The following is a 14,807-nucleotide window of genomic DNA, read 5'->3' on the forward strand; positions in this document are numbered from 1 at the left end:
CTGCTCGGATTTCACAAGCATCTGCAGCACGGTTTGGGTTTCAGCGATGCGAGCAGGGATGGGGGGATCCTGTGGTGCAGGGCCAGGACACCTGCTACAGGCAGAGCCTTGGGGACACCTCCCCGTCCCCCTCCCTTGTCCCCCTCACCTCTCGGAGCTTGTCCATCTCATTCTGCACCACCTGCTTGGCCAGCTCCGTCTCGATGAGCCGCTGGCGCAGGTCCTCGTTCTCCTCCTCCAGCCTGATCCTCTTCTTCTCCACCGCCTCCAGCTCATTGTGGAGCCGCACGGAGACGTCCTTGGCCACCTGGGGACACAGCAGGGCTGTCATCAGGCTGGGCGCAGGCTGCGCAGGGCCGCGACCGTGGTGCCTGGACACCTACAGCCCTGGTGCAGAGATCATCAGGCTGTTACTGAGACCTTGTGGAGCAGACACGATGCTGAGTGACACCCTGGCCCCTGTGTGTGATGCGTCCCCATCCCCTGGCCAAACCCTGCCTTCCACAGCCCTAGCACGATGCTGCAGGATGCTCATCGCCCTTTTTGTACTTTTCCCCCACGCCGTGAGGCTGGAAAAGCCCCCAAAGGGCAGGAAAAGCCGTCGGGCAGCACCAGAGCAGGCAGCCTCTCACTGCAGGCAGCAACTGTGCGGGTTGGGAGAAAGGCGAGCTGCTGCATCACGTTACGGAAAAATAGCAGCTGCCCCCAGGGTGAAGGGTGTCTCCATCCATCCCGGGCAAGGCCCAGAGCCCCCCCTCTGGATCCCTGCTAGAGGGCAGCCCCCGGCATAAAGGGAGCTTAACAGCACAAAGCGTTTGCTCCCGCATCTGCAGGAAGGGAGAAATTGACCCCGATCCCCCTTGTCCCCCGCCCAGCCCAGGGTACCAGCGCTGCAGAGGCAGCAGCAAGCCCCGCTGCAGGGCTGGGGGGCTCAGACCACGGGGCCGGGCTCCCGTTCCACCCAAGGATGGGCTGCGCTTTCTTTCCCAGGAAGGGAGAAGCCGGAGGGGGCATTTTTAGCAGCAGCACCCCAAGCTGGGGCCTGGTGGGTGGTTTGGGGAGGGGGCCGAGCCCCCAGCAGGGATGGGCAGCCCAAGGCGGGTTTGCAGCCCTGCACTTGTGGCATGTCTCAGCTCCGGGACCAGCTGTTTTCTGCTCAAAAAACTAAGTTACTCCTCAAGCTGTTGCCCGTCCCCCCTGGAGCCGTCTCTGGCTGCCACCGCACGCCCCTCCTGGCAGCGGTCCTGTAGGCAAGAGCACTCAGCAAACACTCACCGGCACCGGCGGCTCCTTGAGGGCCAGCGGCTGGCGAGGACGAAGCAATGTCACCCCGCGGAAATCCCCTTGTCCCTGCCCCAGCCCAGTGTGCCGCGATGCCCGGGGCTCTGCAAGGTTTCCCAGGTCCCCAGGGTCCCGGTCCCCCCGCTCCCTCCCTGCGCACTCGTGCTGCTCCAGCCCACGATGGTGGCCCCATCCTGTCCCTACCGGTGCAGGACAAGGGAGCTGGACCTCGGGGCACGTGGCTGGGCTGGGCTCCAGCCTGCACAGGATGAACGTTGTATATGGCACTGCGAGACCCCCATCCTCAGGCAACGCTGGCCCTCTCCACCCCACCGGGCGCCCCCAAACGCCCCCATGCCCAGACCACCCATGAGCCGAAAGCACTGCTTCCCACGTCTTGTACTATCACCGCTAGTGGGGAAGCGCGATGCTCCCGCTAAGGGGCTGCACCCCGTAAACAGCACAGTCCCCTAGAGCTCCCTGCACCCCAACATCCCCTCCCACCACCTCATGCCTCACCGGCCATCACGGCCGCATCTCACCAAAAACCACTCTGGGGAACCTGGGGACTGCCCAGATGGGGACATCGCCCTCCCGGCCTCACCTTGACGTCCTGCTCGAGGCTGTGGATGAGCTCGCCGTCCACCTGGCCCGTCTGTGCCACGCGCAGGCTGCGGCGCTCGGCCTTGCGCAGCCGGTACTGCAGGATGCGGCAGGTCTTGCTGGCCTGGTCCAGCTGCTGCCGCAGCTCCTGCAGCTGGTAGACATCCTCTTCCATGTAGACATCCCTCATCTCCAGCATCTCGGCACGTAGCTCCTCAATCTCATCCTGTAGGGAGATGCATGTTGGACCCTGCAGCTTACTCTCCCCTCTTTTCTCCCCGGGACACTTCCCTGCTGTGGCTTCCCTGCCCTTCTCCATCCCACAAGCCATTTTCACAGACCTTCAATGCCTCAAGTCGAGCCCCATCCTTGCAGGAAAAGGGCTTAGAGCCAGCTGGGCACCATCACCCGCTGGCGAGCCAGCCACCTGGAGGGGGCGGGGGGGGCACAGCCGACACGGGCGCCTATAAATATTTGTGGTAAAGAAAGAGGAAGATGGGGGAGGGAGAGGAGCTGCAGGAGCAGCACAGGCAGCAGCCGTGGTGAAAAAAATGTAGGTCGTCTTTGGAAAAGATGTGTCAGGGAGGCAGGCAAGGGAAGGAGGAGACGGCAGGCGAGGACAGGGGAGGCAACGTGGGGACACGAGTGAGATGCCGCCAGCGCCGGGGACCAGAGGCTGCCCGTCATTTTGCCACCAAGCAGCAATTGCCAGGCTGGGTCCCCCTTCCATCCCTTCCCAGTCTCATCAGCTCTCACACTGACAAACCTCTCCCGGCCCAGCAGAGCCTCCGGCGCGGGGCTGCGGCGTCACTGTCACAGCAGGGCTGAGGGTGACATCCCACTGGCACCAGCGCCGACCCAAAGCCTCCTCCGGGTCTGTGGCACACGGCCGCCGTGGGACCCCTGCAACAGCCCCAGCCCCAGCACCACCTCCCCGTCCAGCGTAGGGCTGTGGCTGCTGGGGATGCTCAAGGACTGTCCCCTCTGGTCCCTGGGGACCCACACAGCCTGCGCTGCCCAAAGCTCTTCTCAGGTTCCCATGAACACGATCTCAATCCAAATCCTCCACGCAAACCCTCCAGCCGTCGCACCGGCTGTTCTCCTCCACAAGACCCGGTGGACCCGGCACGCTCCTGGGAAAGGATCAACCATCCGCTTTCCTGCCAAAACACCCCGCCACCAAACACCTCCCGTCACTGCCAAATGCAATTGCCCCTCGAGAGGTGAGGGGCTCACGCTGCCGCCTTGCACCGTGGAGGATCTGGCACAGGCAGCGGGGATGCACAGCCCCGATTCGCCCCAGGCAGAGGGGGACGGGACCCCGCTGCTCCCGACACCGCCCGTGACAGTGACCTACAGCCTGAGACAGCAGCACCACGCCGGCTCTGCCAGGCGCTGGCACGCTCGCTGCCGCGCTCGCCTGGCCTGGACAAAGCCCCAGCTGCAAGAATTCCCCCGAAAGGCGAAGCTGAGCCCGGGAAGGGGGGGGCGGCAGCTGTGGGGACAAGTCACAGTCGTTCACTGTTGGCTTTAAACACTACGTGACAAATAAGGAACGTCAATTAGACAATCCCGGATTATCTCCTGGCCCAGGCTGTTGGAGCCCGGCGGCACCACGGCCACCAGCATCCACCCTCCGCCACTCCGCTTCTTGCTGGAGGGTCTCGAGAACAACAGCAGAGCAGAAACAGCCCCGAGGCACCGAGATGGGCAGCAGGGTGTCCCAGTCCCAGCTGCTCCAGGGACAGCCAGAGACCGCGATGGGGCATCGCTGCAGGCGCGTTTCAGTAATACCCCACACAGCTCAGGCATGAAACCCCCCAGGGATGAACCTCACGTGCTGGCAGACAGCCCTGCGAAGGCTGCGATGCACCACGGGGTGATGACCCCGATGGAAACCCACCGCCAGCGCTGCCCACGCCACACAGCAGTGCCACCGCCCCAGGGACACCAGCAAAACCCCCATAAGCCAAACTGGGGAGCTGGTTTATGGGATCTACTCCTTGGGAGCTTTCATGGGAAAAACTGCATGATGCATTGCAGGTGAACAGGCACTCTGCAACGGCGTGGTGGAAAACCACCTTTCTCCACCAAAGTCATGGGAATTATGGCTTGAACACGATTAGAGAGGCACGGGGGGCTGCCTGCGCCCCACTCCAGTGCTGACTGTACCGGCTCCGTTTGCCATGTGGATTCCCCAGGCAGAAGCTGGGCAGGGAGCAGGGACCTTGGAAAAAACCCAACCAAACCTTACATTTGCTGGAAGGAAGCCTGGGCTCGCCGTGCTAAGAGCTCCTGCTTGTTTATACCTCGGGTTGTAGCAACCATTATTTTAGGAGGAGGCTGCGTCCAGCACAAGCCGCTGCCTGGGCAAAGCCCGGTGGCACAACCCTGAGCTGCTCCGGGGAGCAGGGCTGGGGGGTTTGCAGCCAGACTGGCGCTGGGGGGGCTGGCAAAGCACTGTGTCCCTTCGCTCCAGCGGCAGGAATTTGCCCGCACCCTGTAACGCCAATAAACCCACGCAGCAGCCGCGCAGCCTGCCCTGAGCTTGCCCCTCGGAGGCAAGCCGTGCTGCTAAGCCATAATAACTGGATTAGGATCTGAGAGCAGAAAAGCGCCAGCAAACTGGAAGAGAGCTTAGGATGGCGAAGCTGACCCCCTTCACGGCCGGGCTGTGGCGGGCAGAAGAACCCCGCGGTGCTCAGAGCCGCATGGGGTGCACAGAGGTGCCCTGACGGCTTCGGGGGTCTGTGACAGCCACTGAGCCTCACCCTTTCCATCTGCACGTTTTCTGGAGCTAAGCCCAACTTAGCAAAATTAAAGCAAAAAACCCATTTGGATAAGGTGAGAGCAGAGGCAGGAGCGGGGAGGAACCCCATAGAAAGATCCCAAATTCAGGGGTGGCGTTGCGAGCATGAAGCACCATAAGCAACGCTAAATAAAGTGTGACACAGAGACGAGGTGGGAAACACTGAGGACGAGATAAATGACTTCTTTCCAACACAACTGCCCGTGGGGGCTGCCAGGCTTGGCCACTTGTCCTGTAAACAGAAAGGCACCCAACCCTACACAGAGTCACAGCCTCCCAGCACCCACGGGCTGCTCACCCCCTCCATCCTCCAGGATTATCCACCACTGTATCCGTGCTCACCCCATCTCTGCAGCAGCAAAGATTTCATGGCGTTTTTACACTAGAAGTCACCTGTCTTGGAAAAAACGCTTGGGGATCTGCAGTCCAGGGAGACTTGTTTCAATGCCCAAGGGACGACGGTGTGCAGAAGCAAACACCCCACTGGTGTTTGCAGGAGCCAGGTTACACTTGATGGAGGAACCCAAGAGACAACAACATACCTTCAACCTTCTCTGTGCAAACCTCGGACACAGTGTCTCTCCCTGGGGAGGTTATTAAGGAATCTAAGAAGTGGCAAGGTGGGATGCAAACTGCCTGGTTCCAGTTCAGAAAAAAAAACCCATGCATTTTCAGAGCAGGAGAAGGTACCGGCTACAGCCGTGTCCGCACACCCACTCGCAGGGCATCAGCTCCTCCAGGAAGGGCAAGACCTGGGAGGGGCTGAGCCGCAGGGCGATGGCCCTGAACAGCAGCACAGCAGGAGGGGGACCAGTGGAGATGGCAGAGCACACCTCAAAACGCGGATCAGACCCGTCACGGGTTGTGGCAGAAGAGTTAAACCCTCGGATCTCCTGCCCAAGGGGAGTTACACGCTGGCTTAGGCGCCTGCAAGAATGCAGCAAGCTCAGACCAGACCAGGGGACTCGCGCTGTGCAACGCTCGCAGCTCCTCAGCAGGATCCACTATCTTTTAGAAGCAGAAAGCAGCAACGGATACAAAACAGGATCATGCAAATAACGACATGGCTGGCTGTCGTGCTGCTGACAGCACATATGCCCGCAGCTCTGGCAGCCGCAGGCTCTGGGGCGCAGCCAAGCAGCAGCCGCCTGCCCGCGGGGGACAGGCAGCCCTCCGGGGGAGCACAGCCCTGCCTGCATTCGCACCCTCCACCAGCACCCCCAAAACTCAGCGCAAGATGCAAAGGAGGAGAAAGGGTGGAAGCTGCCTGTGTGTTTTGCATCGACGCCTTTGTGCGGAGCTGAGGGCTGCGCTGGCAGCTGGTGCGTACGCGGGAGAGCCTGCGATCCCCCGTGCAAAGGTGGGGATTACCGTCCAGGAGCAACAAGCACCGCTTCCTCCGAGATTACAGGACAAAAGCAGCAGCTTTCAATTAACTCTGAGCGCCCACCAGACAGGAGAGGGAATCATGCTAGAATTTGTGACGGAAAAAATAAAATCAGAGAGGATTTCTAAAGGAAATTGCCCAGGGTGCCCTGCCCGCGAGGGGGTCCCAGCAAAGGCAGCTCACCCCAAGCCCACGCTGGGGTGCAATGGGTCAAAGGATGGGTAAGGCACACCCATGTGTCACACGCAGGGGTTTCTTTTAGGTGCATTAACAGCAGCTCTAACAGTAAACATCAGCAATCCTTCCCTCCATGTCACGCTGGAGCCCATGCACTGAGCCCTGCCCCTGGCCGGCACGCCAGCTCCCGCTCGGCAGACAGCACAGCACGTCGGCGAGGGAAAAATCAACATTTCTCAGCTTTACACCTGCCCCCATAAATTAACAGGCAAACAGCTGGGGGCTCTCTGCAGCGCAACCCGTGTTGTGCAGCATCCAAAAAAGCAAGAGGCTGCAAAGCCCCTTCCAGGGTGGCTGCTGGTGGGGTCATACACGGCAGAGCTCTGCATCCCGGCTCTGCCTGCGGTTACCGGGACCCCTGGGCATGGTCCCTGCCCCTGTGGCTGGGCAGGATCCGAGCAGCAGCAGAGCTGGGACCCAGCACCAACAGGGCTGCCCAAATGCGGCCCCCAGGTCCCCCACGCAGCCCCCAGTGGGGTGGGATGCTCTCAGTGAGCCCTCACTGGTGGCATGCACTGGTCCCCAGCGGCCTCAGGGGAAATGATGTAGCCACCCATCCATCCACCCATGCACCCTACGTGTTCCTCCAGGGAGCCAGGAAAGGCCCGAGGGATGCAGGGCAACGCAGGGCAGGGAGCTGGAGAGGGGCAGGCAGCAGGAAGGGGCAGGCAGGACTGCGGTCCCGGAGTTACGTGGCTCTCGCCTAAGCCCCTTCCCGCGGAGAGGAGAGGGTTTGCAGGCATCCCCTCCCCTCGCTCCAAACCCTCTCCCGTGCCCACTCTTTGTCTGCCTGTCCCTCCGCAGCTGCTGCTGTATCGCATCTCACATTTTCCAGCCCACCGAGCAGGGCCAGGAACTGCTCTGCACCGCTCGGCTCAGCAACAGCGAGACGGGGCAAGGACACCCGAGACACCTCCTCCCTTGCCGAGCTGCCAACCTGTGCATGAAAAACAGCCCTTTTTTGTGGAAACGCTTGAAATAACCCATTTATGGGAGGGTCACGGCAGGTGCACGGACCCGAGAGCAGAGGCAAGAGGAGGCACCAGCCTGCTGTGCCCCAAGCAGGAGGAGGAAGGCAGAGCCTTGCAAAAATCTGGGTTGCAAAGAGAAGGGAATGAGTTGTGCTTAAATATGTACATTTTATTATGGCAGCCAAGGAAAGATGCAGCACGAGCTGGCACCGTTACAGAGGGCTGCGATGTGCTCTGCTGGGAAGCTCCGAAACCCAGCGTGCATCACACGAGCGTAGTAGCACCACGCGCGTCTGGCTCGTGCCAAAACGTCGCCAAAACCCTCCCACCCCCAAAAATCCTTGTTTCTCTTTAAAAACGCACCAGGTTTTCCTGGCTCTGATGAATAAATAAAAAAAATATTCATTTGCAGCTATATTTGGGTGAGTCCTAGGAAATAAGTCACCTCCGATAAGTGTGATTCATCCACACCCGAGGGGAGGGGAGGTGCCGAGGCCAGGGGCCACCTCTGCAGGGTGCCTGCACGCTGGGACCAACCTGGTCTGCACGGCGGGGTGGGTGATGCTGATCGCTTGGGTTACAGTTTTATTTTTGCCGTAAAGCCCCAAATCCCCAAATTTTTAACAGAGACAGCACAAGCCAGCACCCTGCTGTGGCCCAGCAGAGTTTTCTGCTCCTTGTCAGAGAAACTGGGCAAATCTTGCATCTTTTTTTGGAGCACAAGGGAGGTGTGTGTCCAGCTGCAGCTTCTGTCCAGCTGGAGCCGGGGTACCACCGCGTTGGTCTCCCACTCAAGTTTCGGGAGGTGTAAGCTACAACACCGAAACCCTGTTATAAGCAGGATGCACGTGTCAGGGAGGTGTGAGCAGAGCGACCCACGTGCTGGTGGGAGTGCACATAGAAGGTGCCACAGCGAAGCAGAGAGGATGCCACCAGCATCCCCACGGTGCTTCTTGGTGCACATCTCCAGCAGCTCTCCGCTCTCCCCACTGCTCCTGGCTGGGGGATTTTAGTCGCCGCCCCTCATAGCAGGTAAAATACTTGCACCCCACGCTCCTGCAGCTTGCCAGGAAGAAGATCACATGGAAAAGGAGGAAGCAATTGCTCGGTCCGCAGGAACGGCAGCGTTTGCATGTGCGTTCTTGGAAACCGGGGGGGCCTCATCTGTATTTTTTCCAACTCTCAGTAAATCAAAGCCCTTAAGCTCTTGCTGCTAATTCTGGCAGGAGTTGGGACACCAGCTGTGAATCAGGGCTTTGCTAATGGACAAAGGGCCTGATTGAGCATCTTCGAGCGCGTCACCCAATGCCTAGCTCCCACCTCATAGCTATAATCCCGATGCATTTACAAACTTTGGCACCAGTGTTTGAGAGTTGGCCTGATTTCCAACCTCTGACATCCAAAAAGCAGCCAGCGAGACATGGTACCTATCCCTGAACCCCCCAGCAGGTGAGTGCGCATGCATCTCATCCACAGCTCCACCCTGAAGAAGAGCAGAGGGTGCGAAATGCCCGCAGCCCACCGGGCCGCAGCACCTGGTGGGTGTTTGCGCCCACCCCAGAGCAGGCAGCGTGTGCCAAGGCGCGTCGGGTCGATGTGTGACCGGAGGCAGAACAGCTCTGTGCCCCTGTCCCCACACAGCATGTCTGCCCTGGCTTCACCACGCATCCGTGAACCAGGCAGCCACGCCGCACGCCTGGAAAAAGGCCCCGGGGAGCATGGGAACAGGCGGAAAGGAGCAAGCTGGAAAATCTCCCCAGGGTCTGGCAGAGTCAGCAGGCAGGGAGGGCAGCAGGGAGCATCCCGCCTTGTGCCGGGCCGAGCTGTGCCCAGCTGCACGGGGTCAGGTCGTGCCATGCTGTGCTCCAGGATGCCAAAGCGGGCTGAGCCAAACTGTGCCATGCTCAGCCATGCCAAGCTGGGCTGAGCGCAGCCATGCCATGCTGAGCTGTGCTTTGCTAAGCCATGCCAGCCCAGGTTGTGCTGAGCCTAGCCATGCCAAGCTGAGGCCATGGTAGGCTTGGCCATGCTGTGCTGAGCCAAGCTGTGCCCATCTATGCCACGCCAGGGCAGTCCATGCCCGGCTGGGTCATGCCAGGCTAAGCTGGCCCACGTTGTGCCAAAGCGTGCCCTGTGCCAAAGCATGCCATGCTGTGCTGAGCCAAGCAGTGCCCAGCCATGCCACACCACGCTGGGCCATGCCCAGCTGGGCCTTGCTGTGCTGAGACAGGCCAGGTCTTGGGCCCAGCTGGGCCATGCTGTCCTAAGCTGAGCTTTGCCCTATGTCCTGTTGGGCCATGCCAGGCTTAGGCAAGCCATGCTCTACATCCAGCCATGCCACACTATGCTCAGCTGAGCCAAGCCCAGTCATAGCATGCCAGGCCATGCCATGCTGCGCTGAGCTGAGCCCAGCTGTATTGTGCCCAGGCCACATCCAGAGATGCCACGCTGGGCTGAGCCCCGCCGAGCCCCGCACCCAGCCGTGCCATGCTGTGCTGCCCAACTGAGCCAGGCCAGGTTATGCTCAGTGATGCCATGCCAGGCTGAGCTGTGTCCTGTGCCCAGCCATGCCCAGGGATGCCACACTGTGCCGCGCCCTACCTGGGGATGCTGAGCCATGCTATTGCCCAAGGATGCTGGCCATGCTGAGCCAAGCTTTGGGATGCCATGCTGTGCCATGGCATTGCCCAGGGATGCTGTGCCATGCCACGCTCTGGGATGCTGTGGTGTGCCCAGGGATGCTGAGCCATGGTGACCCATGCCCTGGGATGACACACTGTGTCATGTTATGGCCCAGGGATGCCACTGCCATGCTGAGCAATGCCCTGGGATGCTAAGCCACGCTGACCCTTGCCCTGGGATGCCACACCATGCCATGCTACAGCCAGGGATGCCATGCCATGCCGAGCCGTGCCCTCTGATGTCGTGCCATGCCATGCCCAGGGATGCTGAACCACGCTACGGCCAGGGATGCTGAGCCTTGCTGACCCATGCCCCGGGATGCCGTGCTGTGCCGCACTACTGCCCAGGGATGCCATGCCCTGGGATGCCGCGCCGTGCCACGCTATGCCGCCGTGCCCACCTTGAGATAGTCGTTCTCGGAGCGCAGGTCCTCCAGCTCGCGGAGCAGCCCGTCGGTGCCGGCGTCCAGCAGCTCCTCGGTGAGGTCGGAGAAGGCGAGCGAGGTGCTGAGCTGCAGGCGGCTGCTGGCCATGGAGGCGGCCGAGGGCTCCTCGGGCAGCGGTGAGGCCTCGCCGGCCGAGGGCGGCGGCGGCGGGGCGCTGCCCGGGGACTCGCCGTCACTGCCGCTGAGCCCCAGCTCCAGCGAGAGCAGCTTCGCCTCCTCCGAGGCGCTGCAGTCCGACACCTCCGAGCTGCTGTCGGTCAGGCTGGTCCCCGGCACCGACCCGGGCACCGACCCCGGTCCCGGTCGCCGTGCGCCGGTGGCCGCCGTCTCCGCCCCGCGGCACCGCCCCTTCGCCCTCGCCGCGCCGCGCCCCGCCGGCCCCTTGCCGCCGGCCCGGGCCGCCGCCGCCCGCTTCTCGGGGCGCCCCTCCTTGCCGCCGCCGGCCCGCCGCGGGTGCGGGTGCGGGTGCGCGCCGCTCGCCGCCAGCCGCGGGGCCGCGCCCGGGTGCCCCCCGCCGCCGCCGCGCCGGCTCTTGGCCAGCGACCAGCCCGGCACCTCCTTGGGGCGGGCGGGCGACGGCGCCCGCTGCGGCTTCTTCTTCTTCTCCGGGAACGGCGGCGGTGGCGGCGGCGGCGGCGCGGGGGGGCCCTGCTCCGCCGGCGCGGCCTCCATGTCCCGCTGCGCTGCGCTGGGCTCGGCCCCGGCTGCGGCTGCGGCTGCGGCCCCGGCTCCGCCCGCCCGCCCCGCCGCCGGGCGGGGACGCGCGCGGGCGGCGAACAAAAGGCGGCGGGGGGGGGGACGAGCGGGGGGGACCGATCGTGCTGGCGGCAACAGCGACCCCTCCGCCCGCCCAGCGCCGCGCCGCGCCGCCCGCTCGGACCCGCCGCTGCGGGACCCCCGGGGCATCCCTGCCGGTGAGGGGCACCCCGGGGAGAGGGGCACCCCCGTGGGTAAAGGGGTCCCCCGGGCCAGCGCAGGTCCGGGGGGGGGGGTAGCCTTGTCGGTGCGGGTTCCCCCCTGCGCGCCCATGTGGGTGGGGGTCCCTTCGTGCATCCCCTGCAGAGCAGGTCGGTGGGGCACCCCTGTGCGGGAGGGTCACCCCGGGGCATCCCGGTGGGTGGTGGTCCCTGGGGCACCCCTGAGGGTAAGGGTCCTCCGGGACAGGTCTGGGGAACGGGGCCCCCAGGGTGTCCTCAGCAGTGCAAGTCCCCTGGGAGTTCCTGTGAGCGCAGGTCCCCTGGGGCGGTGGTGGAGGTGAGTGTCCCCAGGGTACTCGGTGGGTGAGGGTCCCTGGGGACCCCTTCAGGTCTCTGGGGCACCCCCGTGGGTGGGGGTCCCCCAGGGCACCACTGTAAGTGCAGGACATCCACAGAGGCAGAGGTCTCCCATGTACCCCATGGGTGGGAGTCACCTGGGGCCCCTCTTGGTGAGGCTCCCCTGAGGCACCCCCATGGTGGGGATCCCCTGGGGTGCTCCGTCACGCTGCCCAGGGCTGGCTCCAGCTGCCTGCCAAGCTGTCGGGGTGCACACAGCCCCGCACGGTGCCTCTCTGGGGGGAAGCCGTCAGCAGCGTGTGCCTGTGCGAGTCTGCTCCCACCCACCAGCCCGCGTCTCTCATACGTTGACAACCCGGCCCCAAACCCACTGCGAGCATCAGAAGGCTGAGTTTGAAAAATGCTCCTCCGTGCCTGCCCCTGCGGCAGCGCGGCCAGCCACGGCCTCGCAGCGGGAAGCGGCGTTCTGCCGCCTCGTACAGACCCCCCCGTACCCCCACTCTGCTCAGATTCAGCTTTTAACGCTGGGCAGCACGACCCCAAGGCAACGGCCGCTTTTCTCCAGGGGCAAACCCAAGGCTGCCTGAGGTGCAGAGTCCACCACACGCCTCAGTCAGCTTCTGCCCGAGATAAACACACGTGGGGTTTATTACGGCATTTCTCAACACCCCTCCCCGCTCGACACAGTCCCCTGCCCTCCCCAGAGAGCCTCCCCAAGCGCTGGGCACCCTCTGGGATGGGGGTGGGATTGCACCCCAGCTCTGCCCTAAACCAGCCGTGCATCCGGCATAGGAAAAATCGGGATTGTACAACAAACACAGGCTTTTATTGCAGAAATAGCTCCATGCGGCTCGTGGCCTGAGCAACCGCTATAAATCGTGTGGGTGCCTCTGGCCACGGCTTGTTCAGCCCCTCCTGCAGCTCTGTGAATCCCTAGGTGGTGGTTCCAGCCAGTCAACAGCTGATGACCATGACAAGGGGGATGTGGGTGGAATAAGGGACCCCGGTGGGGGGTGCTCAGTGCCCCAGCCCCACGCTACAGTACAGCTGCTGCACTGGGGGAAGGGTCCGAGCGACTCCTGCCCCTTCCGGGCTGAATCACAGCCAGACACCATTTTCCAGGCTCTGGCACGTTTCCTGATCCCACACCTTTTGGGAAAGCACCTCGAGCTGTCACAGGTGCCATTCCGCAGCCCAGGGCACGAGGGACGGCCAGAGGGTGGTGCAGAGCTGCCTTTCTGTACGTGCTGCAGAGCAACACGTGCCCAGAGCTAACGGGAAGGCCGCTCTCCCCCCAGGCCTCGCAGCATCGTTAGCAGAGTTATGATTCAGTCCTGCTGCATGACTGCACATGTCCCTGCGCAGGACGTCAGGCCTTGACCGATGAGTGCTGCGCTCATTAGTGAAGATCATTATTTTTCCTCCGAGCAGTGGTTAATTGCGTAACACAAGGCGCACCTTGGGCTGCCCTCGTGGAGCCATGCGGCAGCGGGGGAGCAAGGGATGAAGGCAGCATGTCTCCAGCCTTGTCCTTGGGGACAGCCCTCAGGATGCCATAAGGATGGGGCACATGATGCGCCCCCCAAAACTGCTCAGGGCTGAGCACAGAGTAAAATGGCTTTCCCAAAAAGCAGCCTCCTTCAGGGAAGCCCTTATCCCAGGATCTGGCTGGTCTCATCACCCACTGCCTGCTTGCTGGAGCTCAGGACACATCCCTGCACTTTTAGCCTGGGTCTGGCTTGTCCCCAGTCCTGTCCAGGTGGCCTCAGGTTGTTGCACCCAGTGGTAAACATGAATCTCATCACAGCAGGGTGTGCATCCAGCGGTGCACGTGCACCCACTTGCAGGCTTGTTGCATCTCACCGCCTCTGCAGCACAGCGAGCTGCCAACAGGCTTTGGAGGCAGGCGAGGCCAGCCCTGTTCTGGGACCACTGCCTGGGGGACAACTGCTCAAAGCCAGAAACAGGTTTGGGGTGGAAGCGGGAGGTATATTAACAGACCTCAAAATATCCCCTGGGGCTGGAGGCAATGCAAGCAGCCAGGTTTAGAGCTGAGCCAACGTTGCCCTGGACCAGGTGCCTGCTCCCGTGCTCGCCATCCCCTTGGCATTGCCACAGAGATGCACTGGAGGACACAGAGCCCTCTGTGGCCAGGGCCGTGCCAACTGATCTCATTGATGGTCTGTTGTAGTGGCTGGTCTTGAACTAGCTGCTCCCAGGAGAATTATTCAATAAATTTGAATTAAATGCAGGCGGGCAGCTTTCTGAAGCCTCTGAAAGAAAAGCAATGAGCTTAACCAGCCCCCTGGGCCCTCGGAAGGTCTGGCCGGCAGCCAGTTGGAGCCAGGATTTGGTGCATCCCTGAGCAGCACAGAGGGAAAGGTCTGCTCAGCAGCATCTGCACCACTGGAGATAGGGCTCGGGCAAAGCAGGAGTAACCCCAGCCATCCCGGGGGCCACCAGGGCCTGGGAGAGGGGACACAGGCAAGGGTGCCAGAGGGAACATCACCCTGCTGCACCACACAGGGTCCCTGGTGGGACACCAACCCTGCAGATCCCAGCCACCTCGTCCTGGGCCAGCACCTCACAGGGACTGCACTGGAGTCAATCCCACCATGCTTGGTGTGGACAAGGGCAGAAGCACCCCAGGGGTTCAGGGGGACATATCCCTAAATATATGTCCTGAGTGCGAAGGGCAGAGCCCAGGTGAGCACCGGGAAGCCACAGCAGGTCTTCACACATGAACACCTTTCTGAATCAGGCCCTGGGCTCTGCACACTGTCTGCTCCTTCTCCTCTGGCTCTCAATGGCCGCGCTGGCTTCACTCCAGACCTCTGATGAGGCTGTCAGGTGCCTTTTGGGTTAAGATGCTAAAAACCTTGTAGCAAAGAGCTACAAAGCAAGGAGCAGCGAGCCCTGGAGAGTGGCAGGAGGCAGAGCCTGAGCCCCCAGCCTCAAAGGGTACAGCAGGACCCAGTGAACCTACATGCTGGCCCAAACTGTATTGACCAAAGCTGACCCCATAAATTGATGCTGCTGTAATTTCTTAGGAGAAAAAAGATTTAGAAATGGTTGCAATGGTTAGCAAATATTCAGCATCCCCCTTGTTCAAACAACA

General features: G+C 62.1%; 1 protein-coding gene across 3 annotated transcripts in view; it reads right to left on the bottom strand.

Moving 5' to 3' along the window:
• Positions 1-11,130, bottom strand: part of SOGA1 (suppressor of glucose, autophagy associated 1) — a 28,736-nt gene extending 17,606 nt beyond the window's left edge. For all 3 annotated transcript variants that reach the window (XM_054845534.1, XM_054845536.1, XM_054845533.1), the window contains exons 1-3: positions 10,371-11,130; positions 1,886-2,110; positions 149-307 (exon numbers count right to left, since the gene is read on the bottom strand). In XM_054845534.1, coding sequence (XP_054701509.1) covers positions 149-307; positions 1,886-2,110; positions 10,371-11,087 — 1,101 coding nt within the window. In that variant the 5' untranslated portion in view covers positions 11,088-11,130. The remainder of the gene's footprint in view (positions 1-148; positions 308-1,885; positions 2,111-10,370) is intronic.
• Positions 11,131-14,807: the final 3,677 nt, after the last annotated feature.

The sequence above is a fragment of the Grus americana genome, chromosome 17 (assembly GCF_028858705.1).
Source record: "Grus americana isolate bGruAme1 chromosome 17, bGruAme1.mat, whole genome shotgun sequence".
Classification (NCBI taxonomy): Eukaryota; Metazoa; Chordata; class Aves; order Gruiformes; family Gruidae; genus Grus; species Grus americana.